The sequence below is a fragment of the Lampetra planeri genome, chromosome 46 (genome assembly GCF_965212315.1).
Source record: "Lampetra planeri chromosome 46, kcLamPlan1.2.h2, whole genome shotgun sequence".
NCBI lineage: Eukaryota > Metazoa > Chordata > Hyperoartia > Petromyzontiformes > Petromyzontidae > Lampetra > Lampetra planeri.
The window spans coordinates 6,159,248-6,180,656 of NC_136152.1; the positions used below are offsets into that span (position 1 = coordinate 6,159,248).

Here is a 21,409-nt window from a genome sequence, read left to right on the forward strand (position 1 = left end):
ACTCACAATCGAAAGGTTGCAGAGTCAGGTCCCGCTTGGGAGTTGACTCAGCACATCATCCCACCAGGGTCGATAAACAAATGAGTAACGGCTTTGCGTGATAGTCCGTGGAATTTACACCTTTGGCGCAAGGCTCTAAAATGAAATGAGCGTCGACTCGATGCTCTTTTGGATCAAAGTATCACCTACTTTGAGATGCAGTTGTAATGTTGATGCTATTTAAATCCAACTCGCACGACTGCAGTTTTTGTACGGCATTGCACAACCTTTAAAATACAATTCCGTTCACCAAAACCACCGTTGAACTTTGCGGAGAAAATCGTGGTGTTTGAGTGGCTGGGAATTGGAGCCAGACCTGAAACAACATGGCCAGATCCCATGAGATCCAAACCCATGCACCTCTCTCGTATAATACCCATCTTCATCATCATAATAAGCTATTTAGTCGTGCGTGGTAACTGGGGACAGCATTTACGACCACGTGTGAAACGAGCCTGTGCATAGGACGGTTACAGCAGGCCCGGAATTCGTGTGGCGGTCAACCGCAAATCCGATATGCGTTTAAGGCAAGTACGAAGGGTGAGGTGTGATGGTCAGACACTTTAGGGAGGGGAGGAGAGGGTTCCAACTCCAGTTTAATACAGAGCTCAAACAAAGGAATCGCCACAACCCAGGATGGCAGTTGTACCGGCACAATTGCCAATTGTGACCCAGTCCCGTGCTCGCCGACACACCGCTCCGCACACAAAAAGACAAAGATCCCCCGTGCAGCCTTAACAGATTCTTGGGGCAAGTGCTGTTAGCGAGTAGCACCTATTAAGGCCAGAACAGCACACAGGGCGTGGGTGGGCAGCAACCACGCCCGGCCACCTTTGTCTCCTCAGGGGCAATGTTTACACGCCACACGCTCATTTGAGGCTGAGTCAAACTAGGGGAGGTCCAGGACCAGTTCAAATAATTGTCACTGGTGTTGACCGTGAGGGGGAATCGAACTCGGGTCTACCGAGTTCATAGCGCACAGCGCAGCGCGCTACCCGCTACACTACCGCTCCCACAGGGGGAATGTGCATCTTTTAATCCGGTAACCGCTCGCCACGCTGTGAACACGGCAGCATGCAGAATGCGTTTATACGTGAAGGTCAAGATCAGGCCCTGGTGGGGTGGGAAGGTCAGATGCTCCACAACATTTCTCAGAAACATGCAGGGACGTATTGTGTGGCGACCAAAAAATAGGGAGCAATGTGATTGCGCGTTGAAATGTAAATGAAAACTTTGATTGGAAAAACCATAGCCCTAGGATTAACTTTATCCCTGCACCTACAAACCAATTATCAGGTCATACTTTATAGCAGTGGTTCTTCTTCTTAACTTGGGGTGCACCCCCTGGGGTGCGAGACGTGGACAGATTTTTTAAATCCTTTATATTAAGTTCACTTGCTTGCTTGCTTAGGACCCTGCAAATCTTTCGGTCGTTTTTTAACCCACTTCCCGTGATCCAATCGAGCTGACATTTTCCACACAGACTCGTTGTGCGTGACAATTAATGTTCGTGAAAATTTTTTTTCCAAAATTTTACACTTTTTAGGACAAAAATATTATATTTAATTACCAATTGCTTAATGCTGCCATGCAATCATCTGACCCATAGGTAGCAGCCATCTCAAGCCAGAGGACGAGAGGACTCTAGCCGCCACGCATATAAAGGATTTATAGTGAAAAACTTTGTTTTTACGGGTTATACTTGTTTAGAAGTTAAATCATCGAAACATAAATTAAGCACAGGCACGTAAGTACAACTACTTTGTTTCATCAAACCTGTACATTTATTAAAATTGTCAAGTTTTTTTACGATTGAGAACCAAATTTCGATTTAAAGCACTTTTTTCAAATTTTCTTGTTGTGGTGTTCACACCCGATGATGATTGCTTGTGTTGCAATCGAAACGTCGTGAAAATTGTATAGTAAAATTTTTATTCTTTTATTATTTCCCTTCTACGTGACTTTACCGAAAGAACCAAGAATATGATTGAGAACCAGCAAAGGTTAAGAGCCACTGCTCTAGAGTGAGTTCAAGATTTGACTCACAGCTGGTTCTTGCCAAAGCGTCCGTTGTCCCAAAGCTGCTGGTTTCATGTTGCGTTCCTCTGCACGTGAACACCTTCCATGGTGCACGATCTCTCTGTTCCTAGTTTAACACGTTTGGCTTTCGCGACCAATATTATCCATAATAAAGTGTTTTTTTATTAGATCGCGTAAATGTGTCGTTAACCCCACTACCACCCGACACAGCCAACGTGCCAATTAGTTACGGCTTCATCACACCGGTCTGTTGGAGAGTGAACCCGCAACGCTTACAATTTGAGACGTTTCGCGGGTAACGACACCAACCAGCTTCTCTGTTCTTAGCCGGGTGTGAGCCCCCCCCCCCCATCCTCTGCTGACTTGCTGCTGGCTCATCGGTCTCATCATTCGGTGTGGAGAGAGAGGGGGGGTGTCACCTATTTCCACCTGTGGGTTTCACTTACCCCCACCTGGCTTCAACAGTCCTGATCGACACCTCCTGACAATAGGTGGCTCTGATCATTGTGTCCGTGGTCGTCTTGCCCTGGACCAGTTCCAGCACCCCTTTGGTCAAACACGTGCATGAGGTTTAGGCCTGTATTGAGGAAGTGTTCATGAACACCCCGTGACAAGGACAATTGTTGACCCCCCCCCTCACCCCCAAAGCGAGCCAGATCCACATGAGATCCGGACAAATATACACACTTCTTTATAACCATATATATGCAGTATATGAATGCATTTCGGATGCCAGGACTGATAATAAATAATTAAGATGTTGTTTTAATACACAGATCTGTTGTAACCCGAGTTTATGAAATTGTCCCTTCCTGTGCCTCCGATTAGGACGGTTGGCTACGTACGGTGCGAACAAAGTTCAACATCCATACAGCCACAGAGACACACAGACCCCTCGGACCCATAGAGACCCCACAGATTAGCACGGTTGGTTACGTACAGTGCAAAAAAAGTTCAACATAGATACAACCACAGAGACCCACAAACACGCAGAGCCATAGATACCCATAGAGACCCACAGACACTCACAGATCAGCACGGCTGAATACGTATGGTGCGAAAGAAGTTCAACATGCATACAAGCACACAGATCCACAGAAACCCACAGACACCCAGACCCAACGTGGTTCACCAATCCTGCGGAACCCCTCCTGTGGTCCAGACAATGGTGATGATGTCAAGTAGGGCAGTCTGCACATAGATGCCACCCTCCCTCAGCATTTCGCTTGGGAAATCGTCTCTGCCCGGCGCGTTTCCTGATCTCAGACTTCGGATCGCCCCTCGCACTACCTCCACACATGGTACCTCAGCCAACCATTCAGAAGGCTTGCTACTTCTGCCAACATTTTAGGAACCACAGCCCTAGCAGGGTCGTCTCCACCTTGCCCCATGATGTTCTCTGGGCTGTGGGAATTGCCCTCAACCCAAGACCTTACAAAAATGCTCTGCAAACCTGCATACCTCTTCCTGGGGGTCGGAGGTCGAATTACCATTCTTTCCCTTAAGGATGGTGATAGGTGAGGCGTTGCAAGTGATTTTTTTGATGGAATTTAATAGTGATTTGTGACTGCGGGCTTCTGAGGCAGATTCCATATCCTCAGCAACCCGTGCCCACCACTCATTCTTGCAGCGCCGCACGGCTCTCTGAATATCCGAGCGAAGGCCGCGGTAAGCCTCCTCATTCTCCGATGTTGGATGTTGTAGACGACGGGAGTGGGCCTTTCCTTTTATTTCAACCAGCCGGAAGACGTCCTCCTTCAGCCAGGGTCTTTGAGGAAGTCTGGACTGCATACTCAATCCAGCTGTTGCAGCTTCATGAGCCACAGTCCTGAACCTCACCCATTTCCCCTCAGCATCAGAAGGAGGGGGGGACGATGCTAACCCCAGCTGCATGGGATAATGAAATTCCTGCTTGCAACTATTCTCAGCTAGCTGAGACCAGGCCAGTGTGAGTTTGAATGGGGTCCTAGATGAACACCCACTTGCGGAGTGGAAGAATGGCAGGCGCATCTTACAGATAACAAGTCGATGGTCAGTGGGCAGATCAGCTCCACGGTAGATCCTGGTGTCAAGAATATGGGCCCGCATCCGCTGGTCCGTAATTATATAGTCCAGCAGCTCTTCTTGCTTGGACCCGCTGTACATCCATGATATTGTGTGGATGCGGTGATGCCAGAACAGCGTGTTCGTAATTGTAAGTTCATGGGCTGCAGAGAAATCTAGCAGTTTTCTTCCGTTATTATTGAGCTGATCTGGCCCATTCCTTCCGATCCCACCAACCTAGGCAGCATACATACAACCACAGTGACCCAGACCCATAGAGACCCACAGAGATCCACAGATTAGCACAATTGGCTATGTACGGTGCATAAAAAGTTCAGCATAAGTACAGAAATTCTGACAGGACAGCAGCCAGCAGATCATCTTACCTGCCACAACGCCCTTTGCATCATTTGGATTTAAATGGTGACATTATATTTGCATGGGGGAAACGCTTGGCCAGATTACCATTCCAAATAAATGCAGTGCAATCCGGTGTGTATATTACAATGCAAAACACTAAAACCGTATAATTGCTGTAGGCAACATGGCAAGTGTTAATATTGTGTTATATTTACCACAATCACATGCCTCATAAAGCAGTCTGTGATTTTGTACGAGGAGTGTACAATTCCGGAGCATTCGTTTCAAATAGCTCAGGCCGTGTTGTAACCTTTACTTGGGAAAATTCTGACCTTTGAAAAAAATACATAAACATAAATAACACTGTGGGGAAATTATGGTTTAACTCAGTGGTTCTTTTTGAACTGGGGTGCTCGCACTCCCTGTGGGTGCGAGATGCTCTTTCTGGGAGTGCGAGACATAGCTAGAATTCTTTAGAAGGTAAATCATCGAAAGCACAAATTGAGCACGGGCACGTAAGTACAAATTCTTTGTTTCATCAAACCCTGTGTGTTTATTAACATTATATATTTTACGATTAAGAACCAAAGGGGTGCAGGCTGCAGTAAAGGTTGAGAACCTCTGGTTTAACTCAATGTCTATTCAACTGGCCAATACGTAACGGTTCAACCACCCTGCCCATGGCCACTTGGTCCATCAGTGGCACATTCACGGCCTTGTTGCCGAGGTGCGAAGTTTGAACGTGGCAGGCCTCCCTGATTAACCCGTCCGGTATATTAACAATAACATGTCGCCGTCTGCTTCACAGTGGGCGTTAAAGAATCCCGTAATGTCATTCAAAATGAGCAGGCCATTGCCTCCTCGTGTCACGGTGCAAATTTGACAAATTTTACAAAATGAAATCACAAATTTACACAATTGGGATTATGCACAGCAACAATCGCTGCCGCTTGCGAAATTAATGAAGGCAACGTTTGATAAAGATGGCAAGTGCCGAGCTTCACACCCTCACGAATAGGGGGGGGGGGGGCACGGTGGCCAAATGTTAACGACCTCACCTGGTATACAGGGGGTAGTGGGTTCGATCCCGACCCTGACGTTTGTTGTATATTTCGAGTTTGCATGTCTCTCCCCTTGGTCACATGGATTTATCTCCGGTCCTTTGGTTTTTCCCTCTACGTTTAGAATCAACATCATGCGTTTCGAGTATCTGGCTCCTGCTATACATTTCCACGTGATAAGCCACTTTGTTGAGTGATCATTTGTGTCCTGGTCACTTCTGAAATAGAGCTATTTTCCTGGTAAAATAAAAAATAGTTTAACACGTAGGCTTTCGCGACCAATATTATTAAAAATAGAGGGGTGGATTTTGGGTTAGCTCGCATAAATATTAATACGTCATTAAACCCGCCCAACACAGACAATTACTAAAGTGTGCCACGTTAATAGAGCATGTCAATTAGTTGCGAGTGCAACACACCGGTGTGTTGGAGAGTAAACCCACAACATTTACAATTCGATGTATGGCGTTCATAAATTTCCACGCGATAGGCCACTTCATTGAGCTATCATTTGTGATGGCCAGGTAGCTTCTGAAAAATAACTTTATAGCTCAGTGGGCCTTATCAAGTAAAATAAAATAAAAATTCAGCTTGTCAGTTTTCTCCCAAGATATTGTAGATTCCTCCCACACGAAGCAAAATACTTGGTTAAGCGTTCAAATAAAGGATCCTCCTGAAATAGTTTCGAGACCCGGCGAAGGTTTACTGGTTATATACAATTGTAAATGTAAAAGGTGCAGCCTTGCAATTTCTTGCTTACGTTACTGCTGGTGGAAGGGCCTCGAGAGACGTTTTTAAGATGTGAGAACTCCTTCCCCCGCACCTCCGATTACCACGGTTGGCTACGTACGGTGCGAAAGAACTTCAACATATTCACACATCATGGGACCTTTTTTTGCCAGTATAAAAATATGGAAAATATTAATATATTTTACCCCTTCTGGCAATAAAACAGTCGTTAAGATGTTCAAAACCAAATAGATACGTTTTGCAAGGAATCAAGTCAGCATTAAGCACACGTACTTGTGGTGAATATGCAAACAAACATGCTGTGATAATGTGAATTGTCCTTGAAACTGATTGGCCTACACACTACACACACTTGACCCCATCATATGAAATCTGCCGATCAACTGTGGTGTAGCCATTTGTACTGCTGGGTGGACAGAAGCGGTGGGGGGTGATTTGAGAAACTTTCCCAATGTTTCAACCGAGAGATCAAATCGGCATCTTCTCAATTGCAAGCCCTGAGTTGCTGACCATTACACCTCTGCGGTGTCTTCGTGAATAGTTAAGGCCACATTTGTTTGGCATGAAAGACCCTGCCGAAAAAGTATTTGAGACTCAGCATGGATTCAATGGTGAAACAAAAGGCCATCATTAAAATAAAATAAATCACTTTTGTTCTTTTACGTCTTACATCACAGAAGTAGAAAAAATCTAATATTCCGACGACAGCAAATTCATTGGGTTCACGTACAAGTGGCCAAACAATCGACGTGATTGAATTAAACAAATGTATGCCTTCACGCAGGTATTGGGCACATCATCACACTCGGTGGCACAATCCAAGATGGCAGACCGAATTTTAATGTGAAGCGTACAATACAGAGTACATACACCGATCACCGCACACACACACACACACAAGTATAGTAGGGTTGTGCGGTAAACAGCTCCCTCTTTGTCCTCAAGTGTTCACACGCGGTTTTGTCTGTTCAGCTGCAGTAATCGGCAGCAGCAGATGCCTCAGAGGAGGGCACAAGTCGCCACCTCGAGCTGATCATGGCTGACGAAATCACTTCTGTTGGCACAGGGGTCTCGGCAAAACCCAAAAAGGACCATTTTTCCCCCTCGAATTCCGTAAAAAAAAGCTCAATATTTCAAGAGCCGCAATGCATGCGGTGAATACGAGACCGGTGGTCCTTACCACAGGTCTTGCCGACCCCCTGTGTTAGCACCAAGTCAAAGAAAGACATTTTACCCCACGTTGGGCGCGAACCTGCCACTTACCCTACAAACCGTTCTCGTGTGGGATTATCAGAGGGGCAGAAATTACAAAAAAAAGTCGTTCACGCGCCGCCCATGTACAAAAAAAAGTCACGACAACATGTTCAGCAACACGTAATGTGGACAAAAAAAGTTTAACTTAGTACTTATACTCAGAAGCAAACAGGGCAAACAATCATATATCATTGGCACTGACACACAGTGGTGGTGCAAGGCATAAACAAACTGAGTGACAGCGTTACAGCTCAAAGCAGGTCATGGGAAAGCCAAACTCATGAACGCGGAACGCAATTTATATATCGCCTCTAATTCAGATGCAGTACTCGAAAACAAACCCAAAAAATGCACGTAACCTAAAACTGTTAATTGATCTCTCATCTCCATCTCATTACACATCTTTGTCTCTTTTGCTTGCATCGCTCTCATCTCACTGCATCTCTATAACTTTTCTGTCATTTCACTAACGAGTGGGGGGGCGACCAATTCATGAGAACGGTTTCATGGGTTAGATCGCGTTAATAACAGGTCCCTGTGGGGTGGGCTGGTAGGAACGAATAACCAAAGAATATAAACATAATGTATTATTACACTTGTTTAGCCAGGAAAGCCTCACTGAGTCTAAAGGTTTTTGTAGGGTCCTGCCAAGTGTTTGCAGTAGGGGGCGATGTTGCTACACATAATCGGACGATACGAAGGGAGAGTTTGAGGCCTAGTTCTAGGCTTTAGGCCTAACTGTAGGCTTTAGGCCGCTGTGAGTTAATTTTTAATAAAAATGTTTTAATTATTAATGTAAAAGCTTTAAATTTAAATGTTCTATTTAAAAACATCAGGGAATGTAACATTGTTAAACATTAACTCCCTTTCACGCACGCGGGGGCACGATACGAAGGGAGAGTTTGAGGCCTAGTTCAAGGCTTTAGGCCTAGCTGTAGGCTTTAGGCCGCTGTGAGTTAATTTTTAAAGTAAATGTTTTAATTAAAAACAATATCAGGGAATGAGTTAATTTTTAAATGTGTCGCTAACCCACCACCACCCGACACAGCCAATTCGTCGGGTTAGTGGTGGTTTAACGGCACATTTATTTTTACGCGATCTAACTGATAAGACCTTCATTATAAATATTGGTCGCGAAAGTCTACGAGGTGTTAAACAGCTCTACAAATGTCTCTTTAGAGACACACCCCCCCCACGTGCCAGCTCCACCACTGCTTAAATTGTGCCCCTCTGTACAAAGATAAAGATCCCCCGTATAGCTTGTAACAGACTGTTGGGGCAAGTGCCGTTAGCGAACACCTATGAAGGCCGGCACGGCACACGAGGGTCTGGATGGCCAACACCACGCCCGGCCGCCTTTGTCTCCCTCGTGGCGATGTTTACTCATTTGAGGCTGAGTCGACCTAAAGGAGGCCCAGGATCGGTTCGGATAATCCTCACTGGTGTTGGCCGTTAGCGGGAATCGAACCCGGGTGGCCGGATTCGTAGTGCAGCGCGCTAGCCACGACACTACCGCCCCTCTGTACAACAACACACACGTGTTCGTCTGAACATTTCACGCGCCTTTTGCGTGACCATTGGCCCATATCCAAAACACCAACACCTTTTAAAAATGTTTGGTCGGGGCGTTTCAACTGAGCCCATCATTCCTGTCCGCGGCTGGTAAATGAGTTGCCACTTTAGGGGAAATTCTAGATTTGAAGCTTTCGTGACTGCAATGATTCATATTGTCAGGTTTTTTCGGTAAAGTCACGTAGGTAAAACATTAAAAGTAATGAAAGTAAAATAAAACAAAACAAAAATAAAAATAAAATTCACGACGTTTCGGAGGCAACACAAGTCTCCGTCATCAGGTGGGACCGTCACAGCCAGATTAGCTGCATCAAGTGAAGCAATGATTCAAAATGTAATCCCTTATAAGCAAGTTGAAGGGGGGGAGGAGAGGGGGGGGGAGTTCATCAGAATGTGGTAGCCAATGAATGGAACGTATCGGGAGGGAGGGGGGTGGGAGGGGGAGGGAGCCAACAAAACATTTGGCGACGGCTTGGACGCGGCTGCTGCGCACGCCAACACAATGGGCAGAAAGGGGGGAGGGGAGGTCTGATACACATGATAGAACAAAGGAACGAAAATGCCCATGTTTATACCAATGCAGGCTGAAAAATGAAGAGAGTACTGTTAAAAATAACTGGGGATGTTAACACTCGGTGAAGTAAATTAAAATAGTGCCTGTCAGATAAGATGGTCCAAAAAGTGTAATTAAGTCTTTTTTGCGTGGTTAATAACATCTTTCCAGTGATTACTGAGTTTGTACCCATCATCACGGTTGAAATTATGTCTGTGTTTGTATATTTGTATGGAGGCTTGACGGATCCTTGGGACATTCTGTCTACAGGAAAGCCACCCACACAGATTCCTACCTGAAACCGGATTCCCACCACCACCCATCTCAAAAGAATTATCTCATCAAAACGCTATACCACAGAGCCCATGGCATTTCTGACCAACACCACCTGACTGATGAATTAAGACATGTACATCGGGCCCTCAGGATGAACGGATACTCTGACCGTACTATCCGCCAAGCTGTCTCTCCCACCACACAGAAACAACCACATGAAACTCCGACCAAAACTATCACGTTACCATACATAGCAGGCGTGACCAAAAAGATCTCCAAAATTCTAAACAAACATAAGATCCAAGTCCGATTCAGCACAGTGCATAAAATCCGTGATCTGATTCCATCTGTGAAGGATGTCGTTCCTGACTTACAGTATCCTGGAGTCTACAAATTGAGTTGCATTTGTGGTGATTGCTACATTGGAGAAACAAAACGTCATGTTGCTGATCGTGTCCGCGAGCACAAGTCAGATCTGAAACACGGCAGAACTGATTCTTCGGCCGTTGCCGATCATTGCTACAACTCGGCGGGCTCTCATGATATTGTCTTTTCCGAGACCAAGGTTCTCTGCAAGCCTCCTGGCTACCATCAAAGGTTTGTACACGAAGCCATACAAATATACAAACACAGACATAATTTCAACCGTGATGATGGGTACAAACTCAGTAATCACTGGAAAGATGTTATTAACCACGCAAAAAAGACTTAATTACACTTTTTGGACCATCTTATCTGACAGGCACTATTTTAATTTACTTCACCGAGTGTTAACATCCCCAGTTATTTTTAACAGTACTCTCTTCATTTTTCAGCCTGCATTGGTATAAACATGGGCATTTTCGTTCCTTTGTTCTATCATGTGTATCAGACCTCCCCTCCCCCCTTTCTGCCCATTGTGTTGGCGTGCGCAGCAGCCGCGTCCAAGCCGTCGCCAAATGTTTTGTTGGCTCCCTCCCCCTCCCACCCCCCTCCCTCCCGATACGTTCCATTCATTGGCTACCACATTCTGATGAACTCCCCCCCCCTCTCCTCCCCCCCTTCAACTTGCTTATAAGGGATTACATTTTGAATCATTGCTTCACTTGATGCAGCTAATCTGGCTGTGACGGTCCCACCTGATGACGGAGACTTGTGTTGCCTCCGAAACGTCGTGAATTTTATTTTTTATTTTTGTTTTGTTTTATTTTACTTTCATTACTTTTAATGTTTTACCTACGTGACTTTACCGAAAAAACCTGACAATACTTTAGGGGAAGTGCACGTTGGGTGGTCTATGAATAGGGTAGCTCCAGCCGTTGGAATGGAGAATTGGACACTCCTGGCTGCAGGGCCACCAAGTGGGATGATCACCACTCAACAAACCATCTGTGCGGACGATACATTGTATATGCGTTTTAATTAATGGCACATTGTGAAAGGTATCGTGGAGGTTTTAATTCCCATAAAAAAATCTAAACTCCAGATGTGTATTGATTGTTGAATTTAGCGTATACGGGGTTGCCCTGTTTCGTTCTGGTAAGTTACCGTAATTCTCCAGATGTCTAAGACGTTGCAGAGAGTAAGACGCCGCCTGAAACCTGTACCCAATGTTAATAACGTCATACAAATTTGGTCACACACCTACAGGATCATAAGACCCCCCCCCCCCGGACCCCACAACCTCCCTCTCCCCCCAACATCTGAATAAAACAGAGGGGGAATGTGCATCTCTTTGATCCCGAGAATCCGGTAACCGCTCGTCACGCTGTGCAGAACACGGCAACATGCAGGATGCGTTTACACGTGAAGGTCAAGATCAGACCCTGTGGTGGGGTGGGAAGGTCAGATGCTCTACAACATTTCTCAGGAACATGCAGTGACGTATCGTGCAGCAGCCACCTAAAAAAAGGACCAATGGTATTGCGCGTTGAAATGTGAATTCAAACTTGACTGGGATTTGTTTTTTTCAAAATCCATGGTCATCAATCAGGGACTGCTGCCACAAACGTGGGGCATTTATATAAGCATTGTTTAACTATGAGGTTTTTTTTTACCCTAGGAAAGAGGCTAGCAATTGGTCCGTAATCTTTAAAGACGTACAAATAAAATAACCATGGGTTCTGGGCTTTATGAGACGTACAATGCTTAACATTTACACCATTTAACGCCAATTTGTTTGAGTGTTCAACAGCAGAGGAGCTGTATATAGGCACACCGTATATAAGCACAGTTCTGATATAAGCAACACGTGGTTAGATCAGTAAACTGATCGGGGGCGAGGAGGGGGGAGGCGGAGGGCAACTTCTGATATCAGCCACAGGTCGCCTTGCTCACAGTCAGTGTGCTCATATCCAGCTGCTGCTGTATTCCATTTTCCAAATATTTACGAGCATACATTCTTCAGTTGGCACAGCACTTTATAAATCTTAAAATATAAAACGACAACCACAGCCGGTTGAAATTAACCAAGTAAAATGCATAAATACTTATGTGTTTATAACACATTCCTGCGGAGGGAGCTGGCAGGAACGTTGGGTTGCTCGGTAAATGGCCAGGGTCAACGGCGGCGTGGTGTATTCCGCAAATATGCCCGACTGTGAGGGCGGGCACAAGCCGGCGTGAGTAGGTTAAACGTTGACTTTTATAAGGGCACCACGGGGTGACCAGCCCCTCCCCACCCAGCCCCACCCCTTCCCACCCAGCCCCTCCCCACCCTCCCCACCCAGCCCCTCCACACCCTCCCCTCCCCACCCAGCCCACCCTCCCCACCCAGCCCCTTCCTCCCCTCCCCACCCAGCCCCTCCCTCCCCACCCAGCCCCTCCCTGCACGACGGACGGACACAATAATCCCCTGTGGGCTGGTGGAACCAGGAGGTTCCTACCAGTAATATACGTTATTGGTTTGTAAGCGGAAAACATATTTTGTCTGCACTGCTAAGGCGAATGCCCCTTGTTGTCACACTTCTGGAAGGCCAATCGGTGGGCAGACAAAACTATTTTCTATTTTCTGAAGTTGAGATACGGAGTTGATCATTATTATTATTATATCGCAGGTTCGCGAGAGACGGCAGCAGAGCAGCTTGGGGAACGGCAAGCGGTAGATTGACCAAGGCTGATATTCCCACAATGCTTTTCCATCTTTGCACGCGTTGAACATTTTTTTTCAAAGGTTCGGGTGATAACTTTCATACAAAGAGTTTGTGTTTTTTTTAATTCCAAAAGTAATGTTAACATCACAGTGATTGTGCATGATAAACAAGCAATAGGTACAAACATTTGTTTTGTGTGGATCAGATACACACGGATAATAGTGAACTTTAAAACAGCTAGGAAAATTACTAATTAAAATAATGTAAAAAAACAAACGGTCCCTAATGTCAAATTTTACATTTACTCGTTGGGTCTTTCGGTAATGTCACGTAGATAGAAAAATAATAATAAAAAATCACGACGTTTCGATCGCAACACAAGCAATCGTCTTCAGGTGAGAGATTGCTTGTGTTGCGATCGAAACGTCGTGATTTTATTATTATTTTTATATCTACGTGACTTTACCGAAATACCCAAAGAGTATGAATTCCTGCAGTCACGAAAGTTTTAAGTCTAAATTTTATATTCTTAAGAATAACTTGAAATGAAAATGAAATAATACATTTAATTTATAATTTTTAGCAGTTCATCCTATTTTTTTATTTTTTTCACAACTCTTTAGAAGATAACCCATCGATAATGAAACCACTAAGTTTAGTACGAAAACAACGTTCACTCGTTATTAAGTAAAATGATTGATAAGCCAACAAAAATGTTCACAGTTACAAATTAGGCATAATATTCACTGACTTGTTTTCTGTATTATGGTAATTCCGGAAATACCAGGGCACAAGAAATATTTTGTAACGACTGTCATATTAACTGCATTTACATCCACTGTAAAGTCTAAACGTCAATCTGAATTTGTAAACCAACTTCCAGAAATGCATTTAAGCAGTTTAGCATAAGGCTTTGTATCAGCATGGACATTAAAAAACTTCTCATATCAAAACACATTTTATCTCAAGGTGAAAACATTTACAATCCATATTTTTTTTTAATTAGGGGGATTCAACTGTGTTGGTTGCAGGAAAACAATTCACAGATTAGGAGGTTGTCACGTTTAATATTGGGCTCGTGTATAATTATTAAGTCACCTTCTATGTCACCAGAAATGAATAATCACACGTTGCTGTAACTCAGACAGCAGGTGCTGGAGGAGTTTAACAAGTAAAACAATTAATGGTTCGCTCAGTCTGTTAAAACGTAAAGGCGCAGTCCTTCACTTGCTTGCCATCTCCATTGCAGGCAGAAGCATCTCCACTCGAGGGCGCTCGAGAGGGTAAATTCGGCCTACTCTTTCACGCTGGCCAAACATCTTCAGAAGCGGAGGCAGTACTGCACACGTTACCCCACCACGCATGATCAACCAATCAACTGAGTCTGGTATACCCATCGATGGTTCTTGGTGAACAGTGGGGGAGGGGGGTGCATTCCCGTTTCCCATTTCGATGACGTACGTTTACGTCATCATCTTTCGCGTACGTCATCGGAATGGACTCGGAGGTAAAAGACCACGCGGGAGAACGTGTGGCACAGTTCTGGCACCAGCTATGGTAGAGTGCGGTCATGTTGCTACAGTTCTCTGCGGCGCTACGCCTTTCTAGACAAATGAATGCTAACCCCTTTCGCGTCCCGAGATTCAGCGGTGAATGGGACAACCCACCCTGTAACTTGCAGATTTCTCGGAACGGGAAAGGGTTAAGATGAAATACGTGCACCATTTTTGCGATGACCTCTAAATTGCATGTCCGATGCGCTGACCATTACATCGCTGTGGCAGCATCGAGTAGAGCTCTGTGATGTACACCGGTTCATTACGGTTGCGCATCGGAGACAAAATCAATTAAGCGGCTTCAAAAGTTACCCATTCTCTTACAACACATTTTCTCATCTCCTTCATCAGCCACGTCGACATTTCTTGGAGAAGGTTGCTGACGGCAGGGCTACACGTACTGTGAACCGACAAACTCTTAGGTTTTTTCGGTAAAGTCACGTAGGTAAAAAAATAATAATAAAATAATAATACATGAAAATAACTCAATTAAATCACGACGTTTCGGAGGCAACACAAGTCTCCGTCTTCAGGTGGGACCGTCACAGCGTGAGTTATTTTCATTTATTATTATTTTATTATTCTTTTTTAGCTACGTGACTGTACCGAAATAACCTAAGAGTATGAATCCTTGCAGTCACGAAAGCTTCAAATCTGTGAACCGACAGTTCAACAGTGCAGACTTAAGAGACCGCGCATTTTATGCTGCGCTAGACATCCATTTATGTCCCAAAGGCAAGGCCTTTCTGAACTTCTTCCCTCAACCACCCACGACGGTGCGTCACATAAAGTTTACCAATTCATCTCATCCAAATATATCTCTAAACCAGCTCAAGCCTCCGGTAAATCACGTGACCCCTGTGTGGCCACACCGACTCTGAACCCTTCCCCCTCTCTCCGTCGCTGGTCCCCTGTGGAAACAGACGCCGCTCCTCATGCAGCCCCCTTCCTCCCAATCCTCATCTTTCCCTGATGCATTTGCGGCCCCGTTTCACTCTTCCCTTTCCATCCTTTTCCTCCCTCGTCGCTCATTCATTCGCTTCTCTCTTTGCATTTTTTTCCCCCAATACATTAACATCCCTCGGCTCGACTCACCTTTCCCGTGGCTTTGCCGTAGGTGAATAGTTTACAATGCAAATGGATGCATGTTCTTGGTTCTTTCGGTAAAGTCACGTAGAAGGGAAATAATCAAATAATAAAAATAAAACAAAATTCTCACGATGTTTCGATTGCAACACAAGCAATCATCATCAGGTGTGAAAACCACAACAAGAAATGTTTTTGAAAAATGGCATTTTTTAAATAATAAAATTTAAAAAAAATTCAAATTTACTTGGTGTGGTTTCCACACCTGATGGTGATTGCTTGTGTTGCAATCGAAACGTGGTGAGAATTTTTGTTTAATTTTTATTATTTTATTATTTCCCTTCTACGTGACTTTACCGAAAGAACCAAGAATATGAATCCCTGCAGTCACGAAAGCTTTAAATCGAAATGCAAATGGAATTTCTAAACATTGCCAGTGCCTGATAATTGGGTGAGCATGTCCTTTATGACACAGAGACCCAATTACAACGTAGACCCCTTTGTTTGTGCAAGTAATGAGCGCACTTGTGATATGTTCCCGATTTTATGAATCCAAAAAAAAATTGGGATTACACGTCTCGTTTTGTACTCATCAGAACATTTGACGTCGCAAGGCATAGGCGTCATTTCTGCCGGAAAGTCCATCGCTACGGAAATTCCTACGACACGCAATGTAATGTTTCAAATTGTTAAACGATTGAAATATACAAGTGTTTGCATCAAAGTATAGTTCCACCAATGTATGTTAAACACTCCATGATGAATGTTTAAAAACATTAGAATTCTCACATTTAATGCATATAAAAAGTTAAGTTATAAATTGAATACATTTAAATTGGGCCTAAAATTTTAATGTCAAAAAAGGAATACAAGACTCATCCCGAGCATGCATGCAGAAGAGACAAAGACCGTGGTTGGTTCAAATAAAAATCGAGATTTACTGTTAGTGTGTCTACCTATTCGTCTCACTTTACACCAGGATGCTCTGACAAACACGCGAATTGCCTCTCTGTCACATGGAACATGTTTACCAATCGCAGCGCACGTGGAGTGTGCAACAACTCAATTTGTGTTTGAATGGGGATACATCAGTCAAACTTGGGAAAACACAGCGGTGGGTTGGTGAGAGTGTAAATAAGAAAATCCGTTTTCCAAGTGTAAACATAAAACATTTCTAAAATGTGCATTTAAATTCAACGTTCTCATGATAACGATTTTCATTTGCTAAACATTACAACATACCTTTTAGTTTATTTTAACCCATGTAAAATCAGGACATTTTCCCCAATAACTGTGTTTCTAATTGTGCGTTAAAATGGCTAAATTGTTTGAAAGTTAATGTTGTGCTAATGCTATAGATGAATTTCCGTATTTAACAAAAAAGATACAAAACAGATCCAGACAAAGTACAAAAAACAGCTACATCGTATGTACAGGGGAGTGGGGGGGGTGTTTGGAATAATCAGTTTTTGTAGACAATTGACTGAAAACACAGGGTAATAATGTCATGTACAGGAATGCTGTGTTTTTATTCGTATGGTGGCGAATTGGCGTTTGATCTTGAATTACTGGCCCGAGCAAATTGGCATAAGCGGTCAGTGTTTAAAAGCAATGAGTAATTCAATGAATTATTAAATATGTACGCAATAGCTTTTTTTGCAAACTTTGTGCGTAATGCAGGTTTCCCTCACTTTTAAGCAGGTTAGATTATCGTGATTTCACGTAGCTAACCAATTTATACTCGAATTCACTCCTACACGCCTATGCCATCGGACCTGGGACAACACTCTTTGTGTGTGTGTGCCGTGCCCGCCACTCGGGAGACAGCCGTCTTGTGCTGTCTCGTTCTGTGTGTGCACTTTTTTTAAATGCATCTACTGCGACCGTACAAAGCACGGGGAAACCTGCACATCAAGTTTGAAACCTCGATGGTGGCCAGTGGTTCATCGTTAAATTTAGAATTCCCCTACCCCCCCCCCCCCGACAGAAAAGAAAATATACCGCTTCAACGATTTCCTCATCGGTTGCGCAAATATCACATTTAATTTGCGAGAAGGTTAAGGTTAATCGCTCGGCGCCAGCACTCCCGCTGCTGATGATAATTCAAGATCAAGTACAAATGTCGTTGGAAATGTGTAAATGGCACAAACTCAAAACAAACCTGGTTGTAAGGATGGCAGTTGCGTTCGTGAGGCTTTAAATGAATGTCATTGAACTAAAACACCAAAAAAAGGGTTTCATTTTACTCTCCGACAGAAATTGTCCTGTAAAATTTGGCATTTTCACGGCACAGTTAACCCTTTCCGGGAGGGCCTTGTGGCACAGTTTGACGCCATCTATCATAGAGTGCAGTCGTGTCGCTACAGTTCTCTGCGTTGAGTACAATGTCTCTCTGAATAAAATGAATCTCGAAGCGCTGAACCGCTTGCGCGCTCCCGGGATCCACCCTGCAACTTGCAGACAGCTCGGAACGGAAAAGGGTTAAGTGTTTTATCCGTGAGAAGATGACACTTAAACTAGGTGAAAAGAAAATACACCTCAATATTCGTACCTCGTGGCAGGATTCCAGAATTTTGTAGTCGGGCTGCTGCACTACATTTGTGTACGGTAAGATACAGAAAGACATAAATGTTCACGATATGATGATTCCCGCGACATCAGTTTCCCCTAACTTTGTGACTGTATTTATTATTGTTATGGGGGTTTTTTTGTGCTTTCCTATACTTACGGTATGATTAAAGATTAACTTGGAAAGTTATTCAATCGCAGGTTCACTCTACACCAACAGGTGATACGTCTTTCTCAGCGGTACACTCTATAACGCTTATATCACACACACGCTGTCAGTTATACAGGAAGGAAATAGTTAATGAGACAGACTTAAAAAAATTGTCACATCCTATAACCGCTATGAAGTAAAATACTCCAAGACGATGTTTCGAAAACACTCATTAAATGGGTAAAATGTATTTATTTGGAACATTAATTATTGTTTGTTATTTCACAAATATTTCGTGAGGAAATAAAATATATAAAGCAACAACAAAAAATGGCCAACTGTAATCACTATGTGATAATATTTTGCACAACAGACGCTATGGTTATCACGATTCCTAGATCGTACGATATATCCTGGTATAGCCATATCGTGTAAACGTTACCTCGGTGGCTAGGGTTGGTGTGGACCACGCAGACTTTGAAACTCCCCGACCCGACAGGATGTCCCCAGGGAATGGCGGGATGGGTTCTTAAAGAACCCATCTGTGTGGACCTTCGAGTGGCATAAACGTCCTCGCACGACATACCTTTCCGCCCACACACAACACCCATTGACAAAGGAACTGAGGAAACATCCCAACGCACGTATCCTCTTTAAAAGCATCGTGAGACACATATTGGCTTTTGTGGATCACAACAACAAAAAAACACAACAAATTGAACCAAAAAGCTAAGACGTGTGTGAACCAACTCATACAAAGAAACACAGCCTGGGAAATCAAGAAAACAAATACTTCCACTGTTGTTAAATACAAATCTTTGACGCTATCATAATCCTTTACAACCAGGTTTGCACCTATGGCGTGTACGGATGCGCGTATGTTTGTGTTTCGTGTCCGCCTGTATGAAACCGTGGAGCAGATTGCTGTGCACGTGTGTCTGTGTGGGCACGTGTGGCAGCAGGGAGCTGCCCTTGGTGCTGATGCCCTGGGCAGGCCACGCGTACAGGCGTCCTGCGGCTTAGCACGCCTACGTCACCTCTGTGATAGAAGTAGCGTGGTTCTGGTGGGAGGTTGGGGAGCAGAAACGCACACACACACACAAGGATGAAAAATCAGGCACATGCATGGGAGTCTGTTCAGATTTCACGAAATCACTCGCCCTCGGAAGTATTATTTTTAGCAGTACAGTCGCTGATGGGTAGCTGTCAGAGCAAAGAGCATTTCCATTTTTGCAAATTGTCCTTTTTTGCTCCGGTTTGTTGTGCAACGCGTTGATCATGTCGTCTGGTTTTATATATGGTGAGGCCCTAGGAGCGACACAACTATAAACTAAAGACTAATTCAAATTGGAACAGCTTTACGAGTTATTGAGAAGACGACAGTTTATGCGTCTATTGGTCTCTTGGTTAATATTTGGGTCCCTGTGAGTACATTGGTATATGTGTGACTCTGTAGGGTTATGTGTGAGTCTGTTGGTATTGCTTGAGTTTACGGGTCTCTGTGTTAGCCTATGGATCTGTGAGTCGTTGGATCTTTATGCGTGAGTTTACGGGTCTCTGTGTTACTCTATGGATCTTCATGTGTGAGGCTATGGGTCTCTGCATTAGTTTATAGGTCTCTGTGTGACTATGCGGGTCTCTGTGTATGTGGATCTCTCTGGGTCTCTCGCCACCTTGAGCGCCACGGTGGTGAGATGTTAATTCCATCGCCTGGTATACAGGAGGTTCATGGGTTCGATCCCGACGCTACTGCCTGTATATTTGGAGTTTGCATGTTCTCCCCGTGTTCACGTGGATTTTCCTCTGGGTCCTCCGGTTTTTTCCTCCACATTCAGAGTCAACATGCGTTTCAAGTATTTGGCTGCTGTACCTTCCGCATGATGATAAGCCACTTCGTTGAGCTATCATTTGTGACAGCCAGTTCGCTTCTGAAAAAGAGCTGCATAGCTCAGTGGGCCTGACCTGCTAAATATATATATAGTAGTTAAATAGTTACTAGAACCTGTGTCCACTGTGAGGGATCTCTGAGGAAACTAGTTGGATTCATTCACAAGCCAGACTAAGATTTATAGCTGCTACTTCATCCACAACCATATGAAAGCAGAAGAATGAGATTCCAGATCGTTCCGGTGGTTGTCATTGGTGAATAAACGGTCTCCAAGTTTGTTACTAATTCTTGGTACCTCAAAACAGAGTTCTGATCTTGTGAGGATTTATATTTGGAATACGCTGACCAGACAGACTCAGAGCAGGTCACTCGTGCTAGCTTTCGAGGCACATCACACAATAATAATATTATTATTACGATATTTAAGATGTCAAAGTGGTTCCTCAGTGAGCATAGGGAGATGATGATTATATTCTGTTTACAGCTCTGAGTCAATTGGGAGGGGAAAAAATCCACGTTCCTATGAGAGGGGTGGGTTGAAGCAACAACACAGAAGGGGCAGCTACCCGCTAACAGAATGGGGAGTGCCGATTAACACATTGTCCTGCGGAGGGAGCTGGTAGGAACGTTGGGTTGCTCGGTCAATGGCCAGGGTGAACGGCGGCGTGGTGTATTCCGCAAATATGCCCGACTGTGAGGGCGGGCACACCCCGGCGTGAGTAGGTTAAACGTTGAGTTTTATAAGGGCACCACGGGGTGACCAGCCCCTCCCCACCCAGCCCCACCCTCCACACCCAGCCTCTCCCCACGCAGCCCCTCCCCACCCAGCCCCACCCCTCCCCACCCAGCCCCACCCCTCCCACCCCCCACCCAGCCCCTCCATTGCACTTTGAAATTGACAACCCAACTTTGATTTCCGGTCACGGCTAACATCAGTGGCACGTGATATCCCGACCAATCCCAGACATCCCCTTCACCAACACGCACTGAGGGGCCGTCCATAAATGACGTCACGCACCTAGGGGGGGGGGGATTGGGGTCAGACATTTGTGACGATGTATGACGAGGGGGGTGGGGGTTGAGAAATGTGACGTCACATCAACTTTAAATAAATATAGAATTGTTATAACAACACTAATTG

General features: G+C 44.5%; 1 protein-coding gene across 1 annotated transcript in view; it reads right to left on the reverse strand.

The window, feature by feature from the left end:
* Positions 1-16,575: 16,575 nt before the first annotated feature.
* The window catches only part of LOC144733355 (phospholipid phosphatase-related protein type 5-like), a 49,607-nt gene continuing 44,773 nt past the window's right edge, over positions 16,576-21,409 (reverse strand). The window contains exon 8 of the mRNA XM_078615216.1: positions 16,576-19,441. Within this exon, the coding sequence (XP_078471342.1) occupies positions 19,409-19,441 (33 nt within the window). The 3' untranslated portion in view covers positions 16,576-19,408. The remainder of the gene's footprint in view (positions 19,442-21,409) is intronic.